Source organism: Terrapene carolina, unplaced genomic scaffold (assembly GCF_002925995.2).
Source record: "Terrapene carolina triunguis isolate 2854851 unplaced genomic scaffold, T_m_triunguis-2.0 Scaffold21, whole genome shotgun sequence".
Classification (NCBI taxonomy): Eukaryota; Metazoa; Chordata; order Testudines; family Emydidae; genus Terrapene; species Terrapene triunguis.
Window position 1 is genome coordinate 5,467,007 of NW_020664372.1, and position 18,428 is coordinate 5,485,434.

The 18,428-nt window shown below is 40.7% G+C and overlaps 1 protein-coding gene across 1 annotated transcript in view; it reads right to left on the reverse strand.

The window, feature by feature from the left end:
• Nucleotides 1-18,428, reverse strand: part of MYCBP2 (MYC binding protein 2) — a 407,094-nt gene that overhangs the window by 167,282 nt on the left and 221,384 nt on the right. The window contains exons 38-42 of the mRNA XM_026662219.1: nucleotides 16,044-16,186; nucleotides 14,699-14,799; nucleotides 9,604-9,822; nucleotides 3,706-3,931; nucleotides 3,160-3,278 (exon numbers count right to left, since the gene is read on the reverse strand). Coding sequence (XP_026518004.1) covers nucleotides 3,160-3,278; nucleotides 3,706-3,931; nucleotides 9,604-9,822; nucleotides 14,699-14,799; nucleotides 16,044-16,186 — 808 coding nt within the window. The remainder of the gene's footprint in view (nucleotides 1-3,159; nucleotides 3,279-3,705; nucleotides 3,932-9,603; nucleotides 9,823-14,698; nucleotides 14,800-16,043; nucleotides 16,187-18,428) is intronic.

Consider the following 18,428-nt stretch of genomic DNA (forward strand, 5'->3'; position numbering starts at 1 on the left):
ACTGAAATTGGGTCTCAAATGTGTTTACCAGACAAGGCTGGGGAGTGGGTAAACCAGTTTCTCAAAGACAAAGGACAAGCTCACACCTCTAGCAAGGTGTCATCAAAGCTGATGGGCAATCACCTGTCAAGTGGCGGTTCTTTTGCAAGGAAAGGGGGCAGAAACAAATAGATCTGCATCTTAGCAAACAGAATGGAACCTCTTTCACCACCATACTCCTCCATCCTCACAATGGGAGTGAACTTTATTTAGGGTAACCCTCAAGAAAATATATTTCAAAGACTGACTAACTATAAAAGTGGGGGGGGGGAAGGGGGAAAACATGCCAAGTTGTATCTCCCTATCCATCTCTTGCTCTTTCACCTAAGACAACAATAGAAACCCTCCATTTGATTTTGGGAGAAATCCTGACCTGAAATTTGGTCAGCCATGTTGCTGGGAGCATGTGGTAAGAATGTTATCTTGAACCAAGTCTAGCTGGTTAAGTTTTAGTCCTAGGAAGCATTTTACTTTTATTTCTCTAGTCATTTCTGAGTTTAATGCCTTATACTTGTACTCACTTAAACCCTATCTCTTTGTAGTTAAATAAACTTGTTTTATTCTTTATCAAAACTAATCCAGTGTTGTGAACTGCATGGGTATTCCTTTTCAAGTACCAGACTGTTGCATACTGATCCCCTCAGAGAGGCAATGGACCTAATATATTTGGACTGTTCAGGAGAGGGCTGGATAGTGCAGAACACACATTTTTGGGGGGAAATTTGGGAGTGGGATTGTGTTGGAGTCACCCTGCAACTAGCAACCAAAGGCTGCTGGAAGCCAAAGTGTGTCTGCTGTTCGGTCACAGGCTGCTGGGGTCAGAGTTGCTGGGCACACAGACACTCAGGGTGTGACCTGCATGCTGGATGACTGTTTGTGAGTGGCCTTGGTGGAGGTTACAGCAGCAAAGCACTGTGACGCACCCAAGTTTGCAGGGCAGCATTGAGACAGCCCCTCACTGGTCTGGATTGCACCCAGAATATCATAACCTTGCAGCACTGGATGGTGGGTTTCATATTCAGATAAGCAAAAGGTGTAATGATGTAGGTCCAATGAAGTTATCAAGCCTACTAGTCTTCAGAAAAATTGTGAGGTCTGAACTAGTTGTTCCCTGAATTGTGAGGGAGTCTCAAGTTTTGAAAAATCTTTTCTCCGGAAGGAAGGCTCTGGGCTCAGTGGAGTCCATGAATATGACAACAAAGGTGATGTGTTCTACAGGAGGTAGTCTGATTGTCAAACAAGAGGCGCACTTCTTAAAGCCGTTATAGGGTGCATGGTCCAAAGGCTCCTAAAACAAGGGAAGGGATATTTACTTTAAACTATCCTATGCTACTCTGGCCTAAATATTTACAATAAGGTCTTAAACTAGGCTGAGGGGAAAAAGTCCTGAAGTCAGGAAGGATTACTGTTCATTCTCTGTGGCAGCAAACAAACTGAGGTGACTGGAGGGTGGGGTGGGGGCTCCCTTAAGTGTGTGGTGATGTCAACATTACACAAGAAAAATTGAAATGGGCCATCCTGATTACCACTACAAAAGTGATTTTTCCTCAGGCTGATAATAGCCCACTTTAATTGATTTGTCTCGTTAGAATTGGTTAGGCAACTCCCACCTTTTCATGTTCTGTGTGTATATATATCTTCCTACTGTATTTTCCACTCCATGCATCTGATGCATCCCACGAAAGCTTATGCCCAAATAAATTTGTTAGTCTCTAAGGTGCCACAAGTACTCCTTGTTCTTTTCACTTCTATAGGTATTACTGAGGCAACATATTCAGGAGCATTTGAGAGAATATTAGATGTTCAGAGGTTTAAAGTATCTGTAATTACACTAAGATAAAAATGTATAAGGAATATTAATCTTCATTCTTCATAACATCAGACAATACCTAGTGTTTGAAAGAAACTTCTCTCAATAAGCAACTTACTGCATTATTTTCTATTTTAGGGGTTTGTATACCATCTTCTGAAGAGTCTGGTATTGGCCAATGATGGGGAAAAAGAATAGAAGACACTGTTCCTACAATGACCTAAGCCAGAGGTGGGCAAACTATGGCCCGCGGGCGACATCCGGCCCGGCCCCTGAGCTCCTGGCCCGGGAGGCTAGCCCCTGGCCCCTCCCCCACTGTTCCCCCTTCCTTGCAGCCTCAGCTCACTGCGCCACTGGCGCAATGCTCTGGGCAGCGGGCTGCGAGCTCCTGGGGCAGCGCAGCTGCAGAGCCGGTGCTGCGTGCTGCACTGTGGCGATGGCGTGGCTGGCTCCACCGGTGCTCCAGGCAGCACGGTAAGGGGGCAGGGAGCAGGGGGGTTGGATAGAGGGCAGGGGAGTTTGGGGTGGTGGTCAGGGAGTGGGGATAGGGGTCGGGGCGGTCAGAGGGCAGGGAAGAGGGGGGTTGAATGGGGGCAGAGGTCCAGGGGAGCAGTCAGGAATGAGAGGAAGGTTTGGATGGGGCGGTGGGGGCAGTCAGGGGACAGGGGGAAGGTGTGGTTGGATGGGGCAGGGGTCCCGGGGGAGCCATCAGGAATGAGAGGAGGGGTTGGATGGGGTGGGGGGGGCAGTCAGGGGCGGGGATTCTGGGGGCAGTCAGGGGACAGGGAGCGGGTGGGGTGGATGGGGCAGGAGTCCGGGGGGAGAAACCGGGTCATGACCCCCTCCCCTAACCAGCCCTCCATACAATTTCCAAAACCCAATGCGACCCTCAGGTCAAAAAGTTTGCCCGCCCCTGACCTAAGCTAATAAAATGTACTTATGGATTAATAATTATTACAGAGCATTCCTAGATTTTTGATATCTCAGCATAATGGAATCGGGGCAGATGTCTTGAGTAGAATTACAGGAGATATAGAGTAGTTTTGATGTAATGAATAGATTTTTTTTTAATCAATTATAGAACTTTATAGTCCCTTACATGTCCATAGACTGTTCCAACTGTTAATGTTTGAGAACCCTTGTACAGTAGGATAATGCACATGCAGCTGGACAAAAAGGCATGAAACAACGAATCTCCATACAACTACAGTTCAAAAGATATGTTGACTAGGGAAGGGCGGTATAAAATAATTTGTCTTTTGAAAAGCAAATTTATTTGGTGTAATTTTAGTAGCTTCACTTATTCTCACCTCATCAGATCCTGGACTAAATTCATATCCAATTGCAAAACACTTGAAGCCATAGAAACAGGCCTTTTCATCTTTCACGTAGTCTGATGCAGTCTCCAGTGAAAAGAGTGCTTCATTTCCTAACAGGATACAATGAAATTAACATAAAATAAATAAATCTATGTGAATTCCTCCTTTTTCATCCACTTTTATATCACAAAAATAATTATGAAAATTAGCCTTTAAACATAACTGGTAGAAGAAACACTTGAGCAATCTGCATATCTATACCACATAAAAGAAAGCAAATAATAACTCCATGATATCCAACCAATTGCTATAATTGGCCCACCTATCTAATCTGAGTCCTAGCTTCTCCTCAGCTTTATATTCTAAAAACTAAACTGAATAATTCAGTCTCATTATTTAAGATAGTCATCAAAAGTCTAATTTTGACTAAGTAAAGTTTACTTCTCTGGAAATTACTATAATTTAAGTTCACTTCTGTTAATTATACTCCAAAATCCTCCATTTTATTTAAACAGGCAATTTATAAACTCTTTTTACCTGGCAACACTAAAACCATGGTAGGCCATCCAGATGTGCCTGAAAATTTCTTTAGTTCAATCCATGAATTAAGATTTTCATGAACAGGAGTTTGCTTTTGTCCAAATCCTGAGTTCAGGACAATTCTGACAGGAATTAGCAAGCGAAGGACATCCTCTGATTGAGCTGTGCCACACTGAGCATCAAACTCTATTGTCATCCACCTGACGCATTCTGGGAAAGTCACCTAAAACAAACAACAGTTGGAAAATAAACACAAAAATCATTGTGCACTTCTAATTAATTTTGGGTTAAGTATCTTACTTTAAATTTAATATTTAAAAATGGTCAAGTATTGAAAGATAAAGGAAAGTTACTTATCTCTACAGTAATTGGAGTTCTTCAAGATGTGTTGCCTCTGAGTGTTCCATTTCTGGTATGCATAGACCATAAATCAGAACATGTTAGCCAGCAGTGTCAGTTAGGTCAGGCCTATGCCCATCATAGCCTAGAGCCCCCAAGCTGCTCTCCCACAAGGGCATACAAGGGAGGAGCAACCAACTGACCCTCAGTTCCTTCGCCAATGCAAAGTCAAGATGTAATTAGACTCCGTGGGAGGGGAAAAAGGAGGGTGAGTCATGAAACGCATATATACACCACATTTTGAAGGTACTGTCGGGATAAGTAATTTTCCTTTCTTCGAGTGCTTGTCTGTGTGTTCCACTTATGGTGACTCACAAGCAGGTAACAATTAATGGAGGAGAGTAGAAGGATTCTAATTAAATAATGACTTAGGCATGGCTCTGCCAAATCAAGCATCAGATGTACATTTCTCTATGATGGAAAAGTGCCTGGAATAGCTGCTCTATGTACAACAGCTATGGAAATACCCCTAAAAGAAGCTGCAGATGCTCTAGTCAAGTGCACTCTAATTTACCTTGGAGGCTCTAATTTAGAACATATTAATATAGTCTGACACCACCTACATGTGGTTCAGATTGCTTGCACTTTAGATCTTTCAGCAAAGGCAATGAACAACCTAGGGGATACTCTAGATGACTTTGTTCAGTGTAAATAAAATACTAGGACCTGGACAACATCTAAAGGGTGCAGGTTGGCTTCCCCTTTTGATGAATATGTTTTTTTGTTTGTTTTGGGTTTTTTTTTGGGGGGGGGGGGGCGTGCAGACAGGCAAATGAATGTATTGGATCAAATGAAAAGGAGTTTCAGAGAAACTTAGACCACACCTTAATTATCTCTGAGAAAGATCAGATAAGGAGGACCAGCTATAAGGTCTTGAAGTTGACCCACTCATGACAAGGTAATTGTCACAAGGAAAGCCATCTTCAGGGAAAGATGAGCTAACAAATGTGTGGTCATAGGTTCCAATGCAGAGCCTACTGAACAATTAAGGATGATATTAATATCCTAGGACAGGGGTGGTCCTCGGATTGTAGGAAATACTTGAAGGAGTCCTCAAAAGAAATATGATCACAGGATGATGAGAAAAAAACATGACAATCAGCTGATGATGAGCAAAAATGGATGCCAAAGAAACACAGAGAATATATAGATAATCCAGATATTTTCAAAAAGATAGTCAATATTCAAGGATATGAGGGATCTCTGTCTTTGATGGGGAGAGGCTAGGCTAGGCTAACCACATAGAAAAGCACTTTCATTTTAAATAAACCTACTAGGATCTTATCTACTCTGAATCAAGATATTCTACACATCCATACAGCAAGTTTTCTCCATATCTTTTAACTAGAGAGCTTCCAGGCCATGAGATAAAGAGAGGCAAGATCTGGATGAAGTTAGTCTGACTGACCAAGTCTGGCAAGAGAGGAAATGATATTTGGATAAAGTCTGAAGATCTGGAAATGAATACTGCCTTTGCCAGGACGGAGTTAGGAGAATGACTAATGCGGAATCCTAGTTGATTTTCCTCAAATCGCAAGGGGTTAATGGGATTACAGGATAGGCATAATAGAGTGTCATTCCATGGAATCAGAAAAGCATCTGCCTTCAAACCGGGGCTCTAACATCTTCCAGAGCAGAAACTTGCATTTCTTATTTCCTCTGATTGTAAACAAATCTGCATGGGGAATGCCCCAATGCCTGAACATTGACTTGATGACCGAGTCTTTGATCAACCACTTGAGGTCCTGTATGAAGTGGTTCTTTGTGCAAGTGTCTGCTCAGATTATCTGCCAATATGTCATGAAGACCTATCAGATGAATTACTGATTATCCAGTGGTGGATACACCAATTCCACAGCACAATAGTTTCTCTGCATAAGGGAGTAGATCTGGCACCTCCTTGTTTCTTGATATATAACATTGAAGTGGTATTGATCATCACTATTTGGATGTTTTGGGCCTTGATGTGAGTCAGACATACTGCTCTGAGCTCTAGGATGTTGCTATGCAGACAAACCTCCTCTTTGGACTACCAACCTTGTACTGTGAGGGCATCCAAATGCTCTCCCCATCTGAACATTAAGACATGGGGCACTATACACTTTACAGGAAATATAAAAGAGGGAGAAAGGAACACCTTGACATATTTGCTGAGTGTCCTTCTGCCAGTTTGGATCTGAATGTCTAAGCTGTGCAAACTGGAATGATAGAAAGACTTCAGCTATCCTCGGACGACAACTTAGATGAAGCTGGGACAGAGAATCACAAACGTCCATGAGGTTATACGGCCTAGCAAATGCAGATGTGTCCTCATGGTCATCTCAGGAGTCTGCCGGGGCTGGATGATCAGTAGACACTTGTTGCATCTGGTTTGAGGCAGATACACCTCCACCATAAAGGAGTCTATGAGGGCTGCAATAGATTCTATTTTCTGTGTAGAAATTAGATGTTATTTGTTTTGCTTATTTTTAGTCCCAACCTCAACAGGTACAGTATATATTGATTGTGATCTGCTGAGGAGATTTTCCATGAGCTAGCCAATTCAGAGGTGGGCTGCTGCTACCACTATACGCTCATGGATTTATCCAGGAGATAAGTTTTTAACCTTGCCTCCTTGGATTCAGCAGTTTGTTACTAGTACATTACAAAGTACATTGGTCTTTAATGTGCTCCTCCCCAGGGCAGAATGTCTATGGTTGGGGGTAGAGCTGCCTCATACAATGAACAATATTTAAAGCCAAGAGATTTTTGACCATCTCTAAGGCTGACTCCTGGTACTGGCTGAATGAAACAAAGAAAACTTGCCTGAACTAAAGCCTACACTAAGACACAATAAAATTCCTATCAACTGTCTTAAACTGTATTAAAACTGTCCTATCCTAAGAACAGGTATTTACAATAAATTGGAAAAAGTGGGAGCAGAAGTACAAGAGGCCAGAAACTGCTAAGTCAGTGCTGTGTCTCAGCCACAGGCAGTGTAAAGGAAATGAGGGTGGTTGGTTGTGCCAGCCCCTTTATGTTCTTCTGTGGAGAGAGGGTGCTAAAAGGCATGAAACGTACAGGCATGGCCCAACGGACACCACTGGCTAAAACATTCTGATCTCTGGCACATGCGCACCAGAAATGACACACACGTAGATAAGTATGCAAAGAAAAACAGGTTATTTTTATCTAAAATCAAACAATTGAATCAAATGACTGACTTCTGGGGACTGTAGGAAACTAGTCTGTAATCTCAGTTATCCTTATTAGATTCCAATCATCCTTGAAAAGAAATCCAAAAGAAGAAGGCATGAGAATAATCTTTTGTACACAGATTCATCTTATTTGCCCATTTTCCAGACCATTTCCCCCTTCTTTTTGCATTGCTCTAATGGCTTCACCATTCTCTACCAAATTAAGCATAAGCTTCTTGTCATCATTTTAAGTCGCTCTGCCACTTATTCTTGCTTTACCATGCAATATTCCATGCAATAGCAACACAATTATGATTAATGGATTTAATGTTTTTTGTCTCAAAGTAATCTCTTTAAAAATCAGGCTAATCTTTACTTTGTGAGACGGCCTTACCTAGGCTTTACTTCATGTGAGTGCCTTACCTATGCAATTCCATGCCTTGTTCTTTGGACTTCTTTTCATCTTAACCTTGAAGTCCTAATTTCCCGGGTTTGTAATGTTTGTTTTGGGATAATTACAACAGCCACAGAATGATTTTTTCCCCTTAAATTACTGATTGGTACTGTCAATATTAATACCAGTTTAAATGGTTTTTGTCCAGGATTTATTTTTCAATTATCTATTTCATATATAAACACTAAACAAGAGAGCCAAAGAGAATGCCACCAGAGTTGAACATATATAGCATCAATCTTAGATAACTTTTTGAGGACAGATTCAGTGGTATGCTTTGGCTGTTTTGTGCTCTCCTAAAACAGTACAAAGTAGCTGAACCATACTGGTGAATCTGACGCTTAGTATGTCAGCATGTAGCTACAGAACTTCGAGACAAGCGAGAGCTGGGGACCTAGTATTCTACCAAGGAACTCTTTACACAAATGTACAGTCTTCCTCATCACTGAGTCATTTCAATCAACAGAAATAAGCATGCAAATTAACTAGAGAGGAAAGATGATGATTGGCTGAGTTGCCTCTAATGTTACAGCAGCCGCATTTAAGATCAACCTAACCTATTGACCTGGAACTGTACAGTTATAACAATTACTAATAAGTTAGTTTAATTTCAATATCATTTCCTGAAATGCAACCTATGCATAAGTCATCTATTGGCAACATTTGAAGGAGTATGCTAAAATGTTATTGAGATCATCAGAGACAAAAAAGATCTGACAGTGTGCTAAGTTTCTTAAATGAACCCTTTTATATTAATTTTAACTCAAACTAATTAAGTTTTATTTGTATGTTGTCTGGAGCTTCGGGGGTTCCATGTATGGAGAAAATATTACAGGGTCAGAAACTCAACTCCTGTAGGAAGCCCAGACAGTTTAAAGCTCAGGTGATTATTTCTATTTTCTGCATCAGCTGTCCTGCTCCCTAAACAGAACATCTTATTTTCAAGAGCAGCAGATATGAATTGCAGCTTGTGTTGCTTCAGTACTTGCAACCTTCTGCTTCATAGTTTTGTCTTCATTATGAAACGTATCAACTCTAGAAATGAAAATGATTTATTGAAAACTACAGACAGGGCTTAACCTCTGAGAGCTCTGCATCCTAAATGGTGGTCAGATTTGAGGCAACTTCATGAATAATTTTAATTGCCACATCTTCCGGCCAACAAAACAAACTGGTGGTGCTACAGCATCGGGGGTCTCCCCTTGCTCAGAGCTAACATTACTTACACTCAAAGCTCTGATATCAGATTTCATAAGAGTACATTTTTGCACTCAATAAGCATGTTGGGGATATGCATTTGGACTATCTTTACCTATGAGAACAAACTTGTGGGGTATTATCCATTAGGTTCATGAATAGGCAGGAGTTTGTGAGGAGCTCACAAGGAAGGTGTTTCAGTCAAAGCAAAGCATTACACGACTCCCTAGCTTTGTTCCTTTAAACTTTGAAAATGTGACGCATATTAAACTATCCTTTGTCTATTTTGATTCATAACAAGAAATAAAACTTTACATTGTTAAAGAAACCATCTAAACAGACCCTCACTGCTGAACAGAAAATAAATCAGACAGTATGTTACAACAGTGAAAACATGAGTTATAGCAACTGTTAAAAATATGTATACAAAATGAGAATTTAACTAAAAGACTTAGGTTATGTACAGCTTTGCATCGGCTACCTCGGAACAAGTACATGACTCATAGCATGAGATTCATATATATAAAATCAAACAACAGTGCAAACACTGTATGCTCACAGCATAGAGACAAACTAGGTAACAATTTTAGAGATGTTTTAAAAATCTATGCATACTTTCAGTTTATGATATGTCCTAAAAATGCATACAGACATAGAAATGGTCCTTACCTTATAGTGGGTAACACAAGCTGGTTTATAAGGGTGTTCACTTTCTATGACAGCATAGTGATTAGAGGTAGTACCAGCTGAGAGCCCTTGTTCAGGTTGGTTTCCTGTGGTGCTGTCTGTAGACTGATTGGGGTTAAAGGAAGGAGGGGCATACTTCTGATTCAAAACTGCTACAGAGGGAAGTAACTGCTGTACTAGGCCAAAGACTTCAACAGCAACCTGTAGTATGACACAGTAGAATATAAAATATTGTAAGATATTGGGAGGAAAAAGTCAAAAAGCCTATAGTTCTCTACAGTAATTTTGAGACTATTCAAAAAAAGTAACACTATCATAGTTCAGTCATGTCATTTTGTTTACTTAAAAAAAAACCCAAAACATCCTCCTCGTTTCCTTCGGCCACCATTCCAGAGTACATGCTTCCATGGTGATGATGGGTTCTGCTTGATAATGATCCCAAATCATGCAGACAGATGCACATTTATTTTCATCATCTGAGTTAGATGCCACCAACAGAAGGTTGATTTTCTTTTTTTGTGGTTGAGGTTCTGTAGTTTCTGCATCAGTGTTGTTCTTTTACGATTTCTGACAGCATGTTCCACACCTCATTCCTCTCAGATTTTAGAAGGCACTTCAGATTCTTAAACCTTGGGTCAAGTGTTGTAACTATCTTTAGAAATCGCACATTGGTACCTTCTTTGTGTTTTGTCAAATCTGCAGTGAAAGTGTTCTTAAATCGATCAACATGTACTGGGTCATCATCCGAGACTGCCATAACATGAAATACATGGTAGAATGCAGGTAAAACCACCGAGCAGGAGACATACAATTCTCTCCCAAGCAGTTCAGGCACAAATTTAATTAATGCATTTTTTTTTAAGTGAGCATCAGCAGCATCGAAACATTTCCTCTGGAATGGTAGCCGAAGCATGAAGGGGCACATGAACGTTTAGCATATCTGGCACATAAATACCTTGCAACACGAGCTACAAAAATGTCATGCGAACGCCTGTTGTCACTTTCAGATGACATTGTAAATCAGAAGCGGGCATTATTACATTATCTCCCATAAATGTAAACAAATTTGTTTGTCTTAGGGATTGGCTGAACAAGAAGTAGGACCGAGTGGACTTGTAGGCTCTAAAGTTTTACATTGCTTTGTTTTTGAGTGCAGTTACGTAAAAAAAAAAATAAAATCCACATTTCTAAGTTAAACTTTCACTATAAAGAAATTGCACAACAGTACTTGTATGAGGTGAATTGAAAAATACATTTTCTTTTTTCGTCTTTTTTACACTGCAAATATTTGTAAACAAAAATAATATAAAGTGAGCATTGTATACTTTGTATTCTGTGTTGCAATTGAAATCAATATATTTGAAAATGTAGAAAAACATCCAAAAATATTTATAATAAATGTCAATTGGTATTCTATTATTGTTTAACAGTGCGATTAACCGTAAATAATTTTTTTATCAAGTTAATTTGTTTTGAGTTAATCATTTACGTTAGCTGCGATTAACTGACAGCCCTAGAAAATAAGATACTGAATAAATAGTAAATAAAAGTTTAGTTACTACATAAATGCGGTATTTTCCCCTTGATCCCTATGCAAACCTCCTACAGACATTAACTATTGTGAATTTAGGGGCATATAAACTCTTGAATTTAATTATGCTCAGTGGCGGGGATACAAACATGAAGTATGTCCCTCTCCTCCAACTGGGTTTAACATCTCTATAAACAATGTAAAATTTACTTCACACCTACGTTTCTAGATTTTAAGCCCACTTCAGAGAAGGGCCATATACATTTGCCATTGACCTTCCGAAGTATAGTGCCATGTACATTCACAGCAATATGCAGATGATTAATCATCATCATAGGCCATAAAAGTTACCAAATGGGGGGGGAACCCCCCCACAAATGGATGAATAATCACCCTCACATATGAATTTGCTAAAGAGGGGCACAGATTTCACCAAGCCAAAAGCAGTTATTTTCACGTGAAAAAAGCAGGAAAGTCTCTCTTTAAAACAAAGAAATCCCATTTCAAGATCCAGAATCACAGCAATGTTAAAATCTTAAAGCAAACAATGAAATCCCATGAGGTTATTGCTTAATTTGTGAATGGTGAAATAATATCAAGTTGTATCAATAAGCCTCATATTTTTGTTACTTTGGAGTGACCAATGCACTGCAGAAGATGGAAAGCGTCCATCTTAAAGAATCTTTTGTTATTTTTTGGTAAAATTAGTTTTGAGGCTACAAGTTACAGCCATATGGACTAAAGATGTTATAACAGCAGAAATTAAATAGAGTATTCAAGTAGTCAGGGCCTGATTAAATTTATCATAGGGTACTTAAAGAACTAGCTGAGGCAATCTTGGAACCATTAGCAATTATCTTTGAGAACTCATGGAGGACAGTTGAGGTCCCAGAGGACTGGAGAAAGGCAAACATAGTACTTATTTTTAAAAAGGGGGAACAAAGACGACCTGGAGAATTACAGACCAGTCAGCCTATCTTCAATATCTGGAAAGATTATTTATTAATTATTAAACAATCAATTTGTAAGCACCTAGAGCAGGGGTTCTCAAACTTCATTGCACTGTGACCTCCTTCAGACAATAAAAATTACTACACGACCACAGGAGCGGGGGACTGAAGCCTGAGCCAGCCCAAGCCCCCCTGTGCGGGGGAGCCAAAGCTAAAGCCCAAGGGCTTCAGCCCCAGGCAGGGGGCCTGTAACCTGAGTCCCAATGCCGAGGGCTGAAGCCCTTGGGCTTTGGTCCTGGGATACAGCAAGTCTAAGCCAGCCCTGGTGACCCCATTAAAATGGGGATGCAACCCACAGTTTGAGAACCGCTGACCTACAGCATAATAGGGCTATAAGGAATAGCGAACAGGGATTTGTCAAGAACAAATCATGCCAAAACAATCATAATTTCTTTCTTTGACAGGGTTACTGGCCTAGTAGACTGGGAGAAGCAATAGACATGATATATATTTATTTCAGTAAGGCTTTTGACACAGTCCCACACAACATTCTCATAAGCAAACTAGGGTTTAGCAGACTGGGAGAAGCAATAGATCTGGAGAAAGGGGTAAACAGTGAGCTGGCAAAGTTTGCAGACGATACTAAACTGCTCAAGATAGTTCAGACCAAAGCATACTGTGAAGAACTTCAAAAAGATCTCACAAAACTAAGTGATTGGGCAACAAAAGGGCAAATGAAATTTAATGTGGATAAATGTAAAGTAATGCACATTGGAAAAAATAACCTCAACTATACATACAATATGATGGGGGCTAATTTAGCTACAACTAATCAGGAAAGAGATCTTGGAGTCATCGTGGATAGTTCTCTGACGACGTCCACGCAGTGTGCAGCGGCAGTCAAAAAAAGCAAACAGGATGTTAGTAATCGTTAAAAAAGGGATAGAGAATAAGACGGAGAATATCTTATTGCCCTTATATAAAGCCATGATATCCCCACATCTTGAATACTGTGTATAGATATGGTCTCCTCATCTCAAAAAAGATATACTGGCATTAGAAAAGGTACAGAGAAGGGCAACTAAAATGATTAGGGGTTTGGAACGGGTCCCATATGAGGAGAGATTAAAGAGGCTAGGACTTTTCAGCTTGGAAAAGAGGAGACTAAGGGGGGATATGATAGAGGTATATAAAATCATGAGTGGTGTGGAGAAAGTGAATAAGGAAAAGTTATTTACTTGTTCCCATAATATAAGAACTAGGGGCCACCAAATGAAATTAATGGGCAGCAGGTTTAAAACGAATAAAAGGAAGTTGTTCTTCACACAGCGCACAGTCAACCTGTGGAACTCCTGGCCTGAGGAGGTTGTGAAGGCTAGGACTATAACAGCATTTAAATGAGAACTAGATAAATTCATGGAGGTTAAGTCCATTAATGGCTATTACCCAGGATGGGTAAGGAATGGTGTCCCTAGCCTCTGTTTGTCAGAGGGTGGAGATGGATGGCAGAAGAGAGATCACTTGATCATTACCTGTTAGGTTCACTCCCGCTGGGACACCTGGCATTGGTCACTGTTGGTAGACAGGATACTGGGCTGGATGGACCTTTGGTCTGACCCACTATGGCCATTCTTATGCTCTTATGAAATGCGGTCTAGATGAAATTACTATAAGGTGCGTGCAGAACTGGGTGAACGATTGTAGTGAGAGAGTATTTATCAATGGTTCACTGTGTAGTAACTATGGCCAGAGCACTAGCACCTGCTGCAGGTTTGAGTTATTGACATGCTATAAGGGCCTGCAGCTGTGATGCAGCAGCATGGAATGCTGACCTGGGAAGGGAACAGCTCACTGGAGAGTAGCTCAAACTGGGGAAGGGGCTTGGGTGACTTCAGAAGGGGAGACAGTTGGAAAAAGCTGTTAGAGAAGGAGGAGGGAAGAAGAATCTAGATGCTGAGTTAGTGGATGAACTGGGGCTGGGGTACAAAGTGAGGTTAAAAAAACTGGACATGTTTAGTTTTGAGACTGAGGGGGAACCTGAAAGTAGGACAAGAAGTAATGGGCTTAATCTGCAGCAAGGGAGATTTAGGTTAGATATGAGGAAAACCTTTCTAACTATAAGGGTAGTTAAGCTCTGGAATAAGCCTCCAAGGGAGGCCGTGGAATCCCCATCAATGGAGGTTTTTAAGAACACGATGAACAAACTCAGGGATGGTCTAGGTTTATTTAGTTGGTCCTGTCTCAGCACAGAGGGCTGGATTTACTGACTTCTCGAGGTCCCTTCCAGCACTACATTTCTATAAATCTATGAAAAAGCGGCTAAGAAAACATTGCTATAAATTGGTCTTTTAGATCATAAGTAATATTCTGCGACAACAGTAGAAAAAGGTAAGGGTAGAGAGAGCGCCTATAGGAAATTCTTGTTACAATGGCTGAAAAATCCTAACACTTTTGAGGCAGCTTTTAATGTGTCAAGTGTTCTAAGGTTAATCAGGAATTCACAAGAATACACAAACACAAAAGTGCCTTTCAGACCACAGCCATCTCTTATACAGCATTTTAAAAATACATCTGTACAGGCTACTAAAGAACATACCTTGGGAATAGCTGCAGCTACTGGTCCTATGTAGGCTATTATAAGGGGAAGCAGCATTGAAAACAGACTGGAAGAGCTGAGCAATTCTGGAATGTCTTCAGCTAAACAAAGATTATTACAATAATTAGATATTCTTTATAATGAACGTACTATAGCTCTGACAAAATTATTTTTTTCTGTTTTGCCTACTGTATAGTAATAGTTTATAAAGTAAAAACTTAGGTTTACAGTGATGCATTTTCAGTATAAATTATTTTCATCATAAAGTTTAAGAGTCAATTTAAGAGCCTGCAAAATTCATTTTAAGCTAAAATCCTCATTTAAAACATTCACTGTATAAAAACCTTCATTTGTTAGAGCAGAAATAAATTATTCTGTCAAATGATTACTAAAGGTATAAAAACTGTTTACGTTCAAAAATAAAATCTGCAACAAATTTCTAAAATATGGTCTAATATTTTAGAGTCAATTAATCCTTATTCTGAAGTAGTAGCCCAAACACTACTTTAATTATTTAAGACCAAATGATAACCTCCTAAAAATGGGGATTTATTGCAAAAATGCTCAAACACATTATCTTCAACAGTTTTGCTGATAAACACAGTAATGAAAAACATGCTGTAATTTATACAGTAGACAGTGGCACCGGATCAGGGGGAGGGTGAAAGGGGCCCAGGGCCCTCTCACTTTTTGAAAATGGGGGTTGTGGTCCGTCCATTTTTCACTGGGGCAGACCTTGCCCTCTTCCCCTCCTCTTCCCTGTGAGGTCCCAACCTCCTGCCAGGCCAGTGTGGAGCCTGACCAGGAAGCCCGGGCAGCTGTCGGGAACCGCGGCAGAACCTCAACCTGCCCTAGGTGGGGGACCCAGGGAGCACGGACACGAGCCAGGGGCTGCGCAGCCCTAGTTGAGGGTCCGCCACAGTTCCCCACAGCTGCCTGCCTGGCTCTTATCATGGCCGGGCTTCGGCTCTGCGGCTCCCCACAGGCGGAGTCGGGTCGGGGAGAGCAGCGCTGGCAGCTGCGGGAAGCGGGTCCCTTCACCAGTCCTGGGCAGGAGCTCCAGGGGGAGGGCAGGGGGCTGCTTTCGGCCCCCACTCACTGGGCGGGAGGTGGTTGGGCTCCCCAACCCTGTTCTGGCTTGGCCAGGGAAAGGGTCTTGGGGGGGAGGTCCCCCCACTTTTGGCAAGGCTCTGGCACCCTTGACAGTAGATGAATTTTCCTGAGGGGCAGGAGGGGGAAGAATTATATGTTAATACTATCTATACTGTAGAGACACTGATCTCACTACCATTAATTCGTGTTACCAAAGAATAAAACTAAGTTTCAATTAGAAAAAAAGTCTTACCATCTACAGCAAGAGCCCTGTGTAACAGGTCTTTGGCAGCTCGTACCACAGCACTCACAACAGAAATAGCTCTGCTACAGTTTTTATCTTCTTCATTAGCTTTACTTAAAAGCTGTGACTGTAGATCTCCATCATACTCACTCCTGGATAGCAGATTAAGTTAAAGTGAGTTCATAATACACAAATTTTACCTTTAAAAGATATTACATACACTTGACTTTTAAAGCAAATCTTGACAGAGGCTTATTTTAAATTGCACAAAGAAAATCAATTAATTTATAAAGAAAGAGCAAAAAAAATGAACAAAATAAATAATACCGCATGTAGTGAGAGACCATGGAAGAAATATTGGGAGTGACAGCTACATAAAAATCTTTCCAGATCAATTTACTTTGATTTGAAGAGAAAACGTATATCAAGTTGAAATATATTACTCTATTTAGATGCTGTCTTCAAATCTTCATATCAGAGAAACATCCTAATTGCTATACTGGACTAGGTCAATTGTCCATCTACTCCAACAAAAAATTCTATCAGATTCACCACAGGAATGTATAAAACTTCTATAATGGAAATTTTAGTGATAGAACTTCCTCAAGAAATGTTTTTCCCTCCTAACTGAAGGAATAATTTAAGAGATTATGCTAGGACATAGTGCCTCCCTATGAATTAATGGAGCAGTATACAAAACCTTTCCAGTCATGCACATAAGGTGCTAGACAGCTCAGTAGACACTTTGAAAGCAGTCATATGATTTTTTTTAAACACACATTTTATTTTAAACCCAAACTGAAACTATATCCAGACTCTGAACAGGGGGAGGGTCTCGACTGTCAAACTGAAGAGAAGTCATCAGGTAGGAAAATGTCCCATTCTCTCCTAGATTCTCTATGCTAGCCCAAAACACTTGAGACTTTCCAAAGTAACAGTCTAGACCATTAAGTGGAACAAGCATCCCACAATGCCCCACATGATGCTCCTTCTGAATACTGCATTGGAAGAGGCCTGGGCATCCACTCAATAGTGTTTGAAAAAGGCATGGAGTGATGCCCAAGTGACTTCTTTACACCAGCAAAGATGTTTATGCCAATAATTCTGACAAGGAGTTCTTGAGTGATTCTGGGACTTCCTTTCTGCTACTGATGTAACCCTCACTGGGGAGTTATTTTATCCAATAAGACAGGGTAGATTTGGCTGTTGCTTTTTCCCTTCTTAAATTCTTCTTTCATGAAGGAAAGCCTCCTTGACTCCCTGAACTTCTGAGTTCTCTGGGACATTCTTAATGTTCTGATCAATCACAAACTAACAGTTCCTTACTGTTCCTTGGATTAGGACACAAAGGAGGAATACTTATAATTGGGGTTAAAATAAAGAGAGACACTTCAGCCAAATTTCTGGCACTGTCCTAAGCACTTCCTCCTCCTGATGAAACACAATGTAAGAGGCTGAATTTTTGTCAACCAACGACAGGAATTTAAGTGAGAGAGGCCCAGAAAATTCTTCGTAATGGCTCAAATGGTAGTTTGGCAAGAGTGTTCAGGACCAAGTCTAGTTATGGCAGGGGTTCTCAAACTGGGAGTCGGGACCCCTGAGGGGGTCGCGAGGTTATTACATGGGGGGTTACCAGCTGTCAGCCTCCAGTGCAAACCACGCTTTGCCTCCAGCATTTATAATGGTGTTAAATATATAAAAATGTTTTTAATTTATAAGGGGGGGGTCACACTCAGAGGCTTGCTGTGTGAAAGGGTTCACCAATACAAAAGTTTGAGAACCACTGAGTTATGGTGACCTGAAAAGCAGCCTCAGATTCTTCACAGTCTTATGGAAACATATGACAAGAATATGCCCCTAATGGCATTTTATCTAAAGGACCCTGTAAGGTTACAATTACTGCTAAGTGGATTTTCAGTGAACTGGAACTTATTCCTAAATCCAGAGCACCCCCCAAAAATATCCAGAACACTGGGGACTATAGCATTGGAGTAAATCCTTCAATTGTCACACCAAGTAGAGAATACTTGCCAAACCAACACATGATGCACTGTGGTACATTGTTACAGAGAGATCATCAAAACTGAAATTACCATATATTTTTCTGTGGTCATTGACAATGGGCCATGTATTAGGATATGTGCTGTCAATGCATCCCAGAATTGAGGCTCTGCTGCCAGATTTACCATGTCTGCATACTGAGATGTTACAGCCATCTATGCTATTTTTCAGTTTTCTACATACAGTGCCAACTGATCGATCTTTCTATTATTTTTCTGCCCATGTCAGAAGCAAGTTCAACACCTCATTAGCTGTGTCCTTGCTTCTTGGACTTCTTGACAATTTTATGTATCAAACAATGATCATGTTGCATGTCTGTACCTAACTGGTACC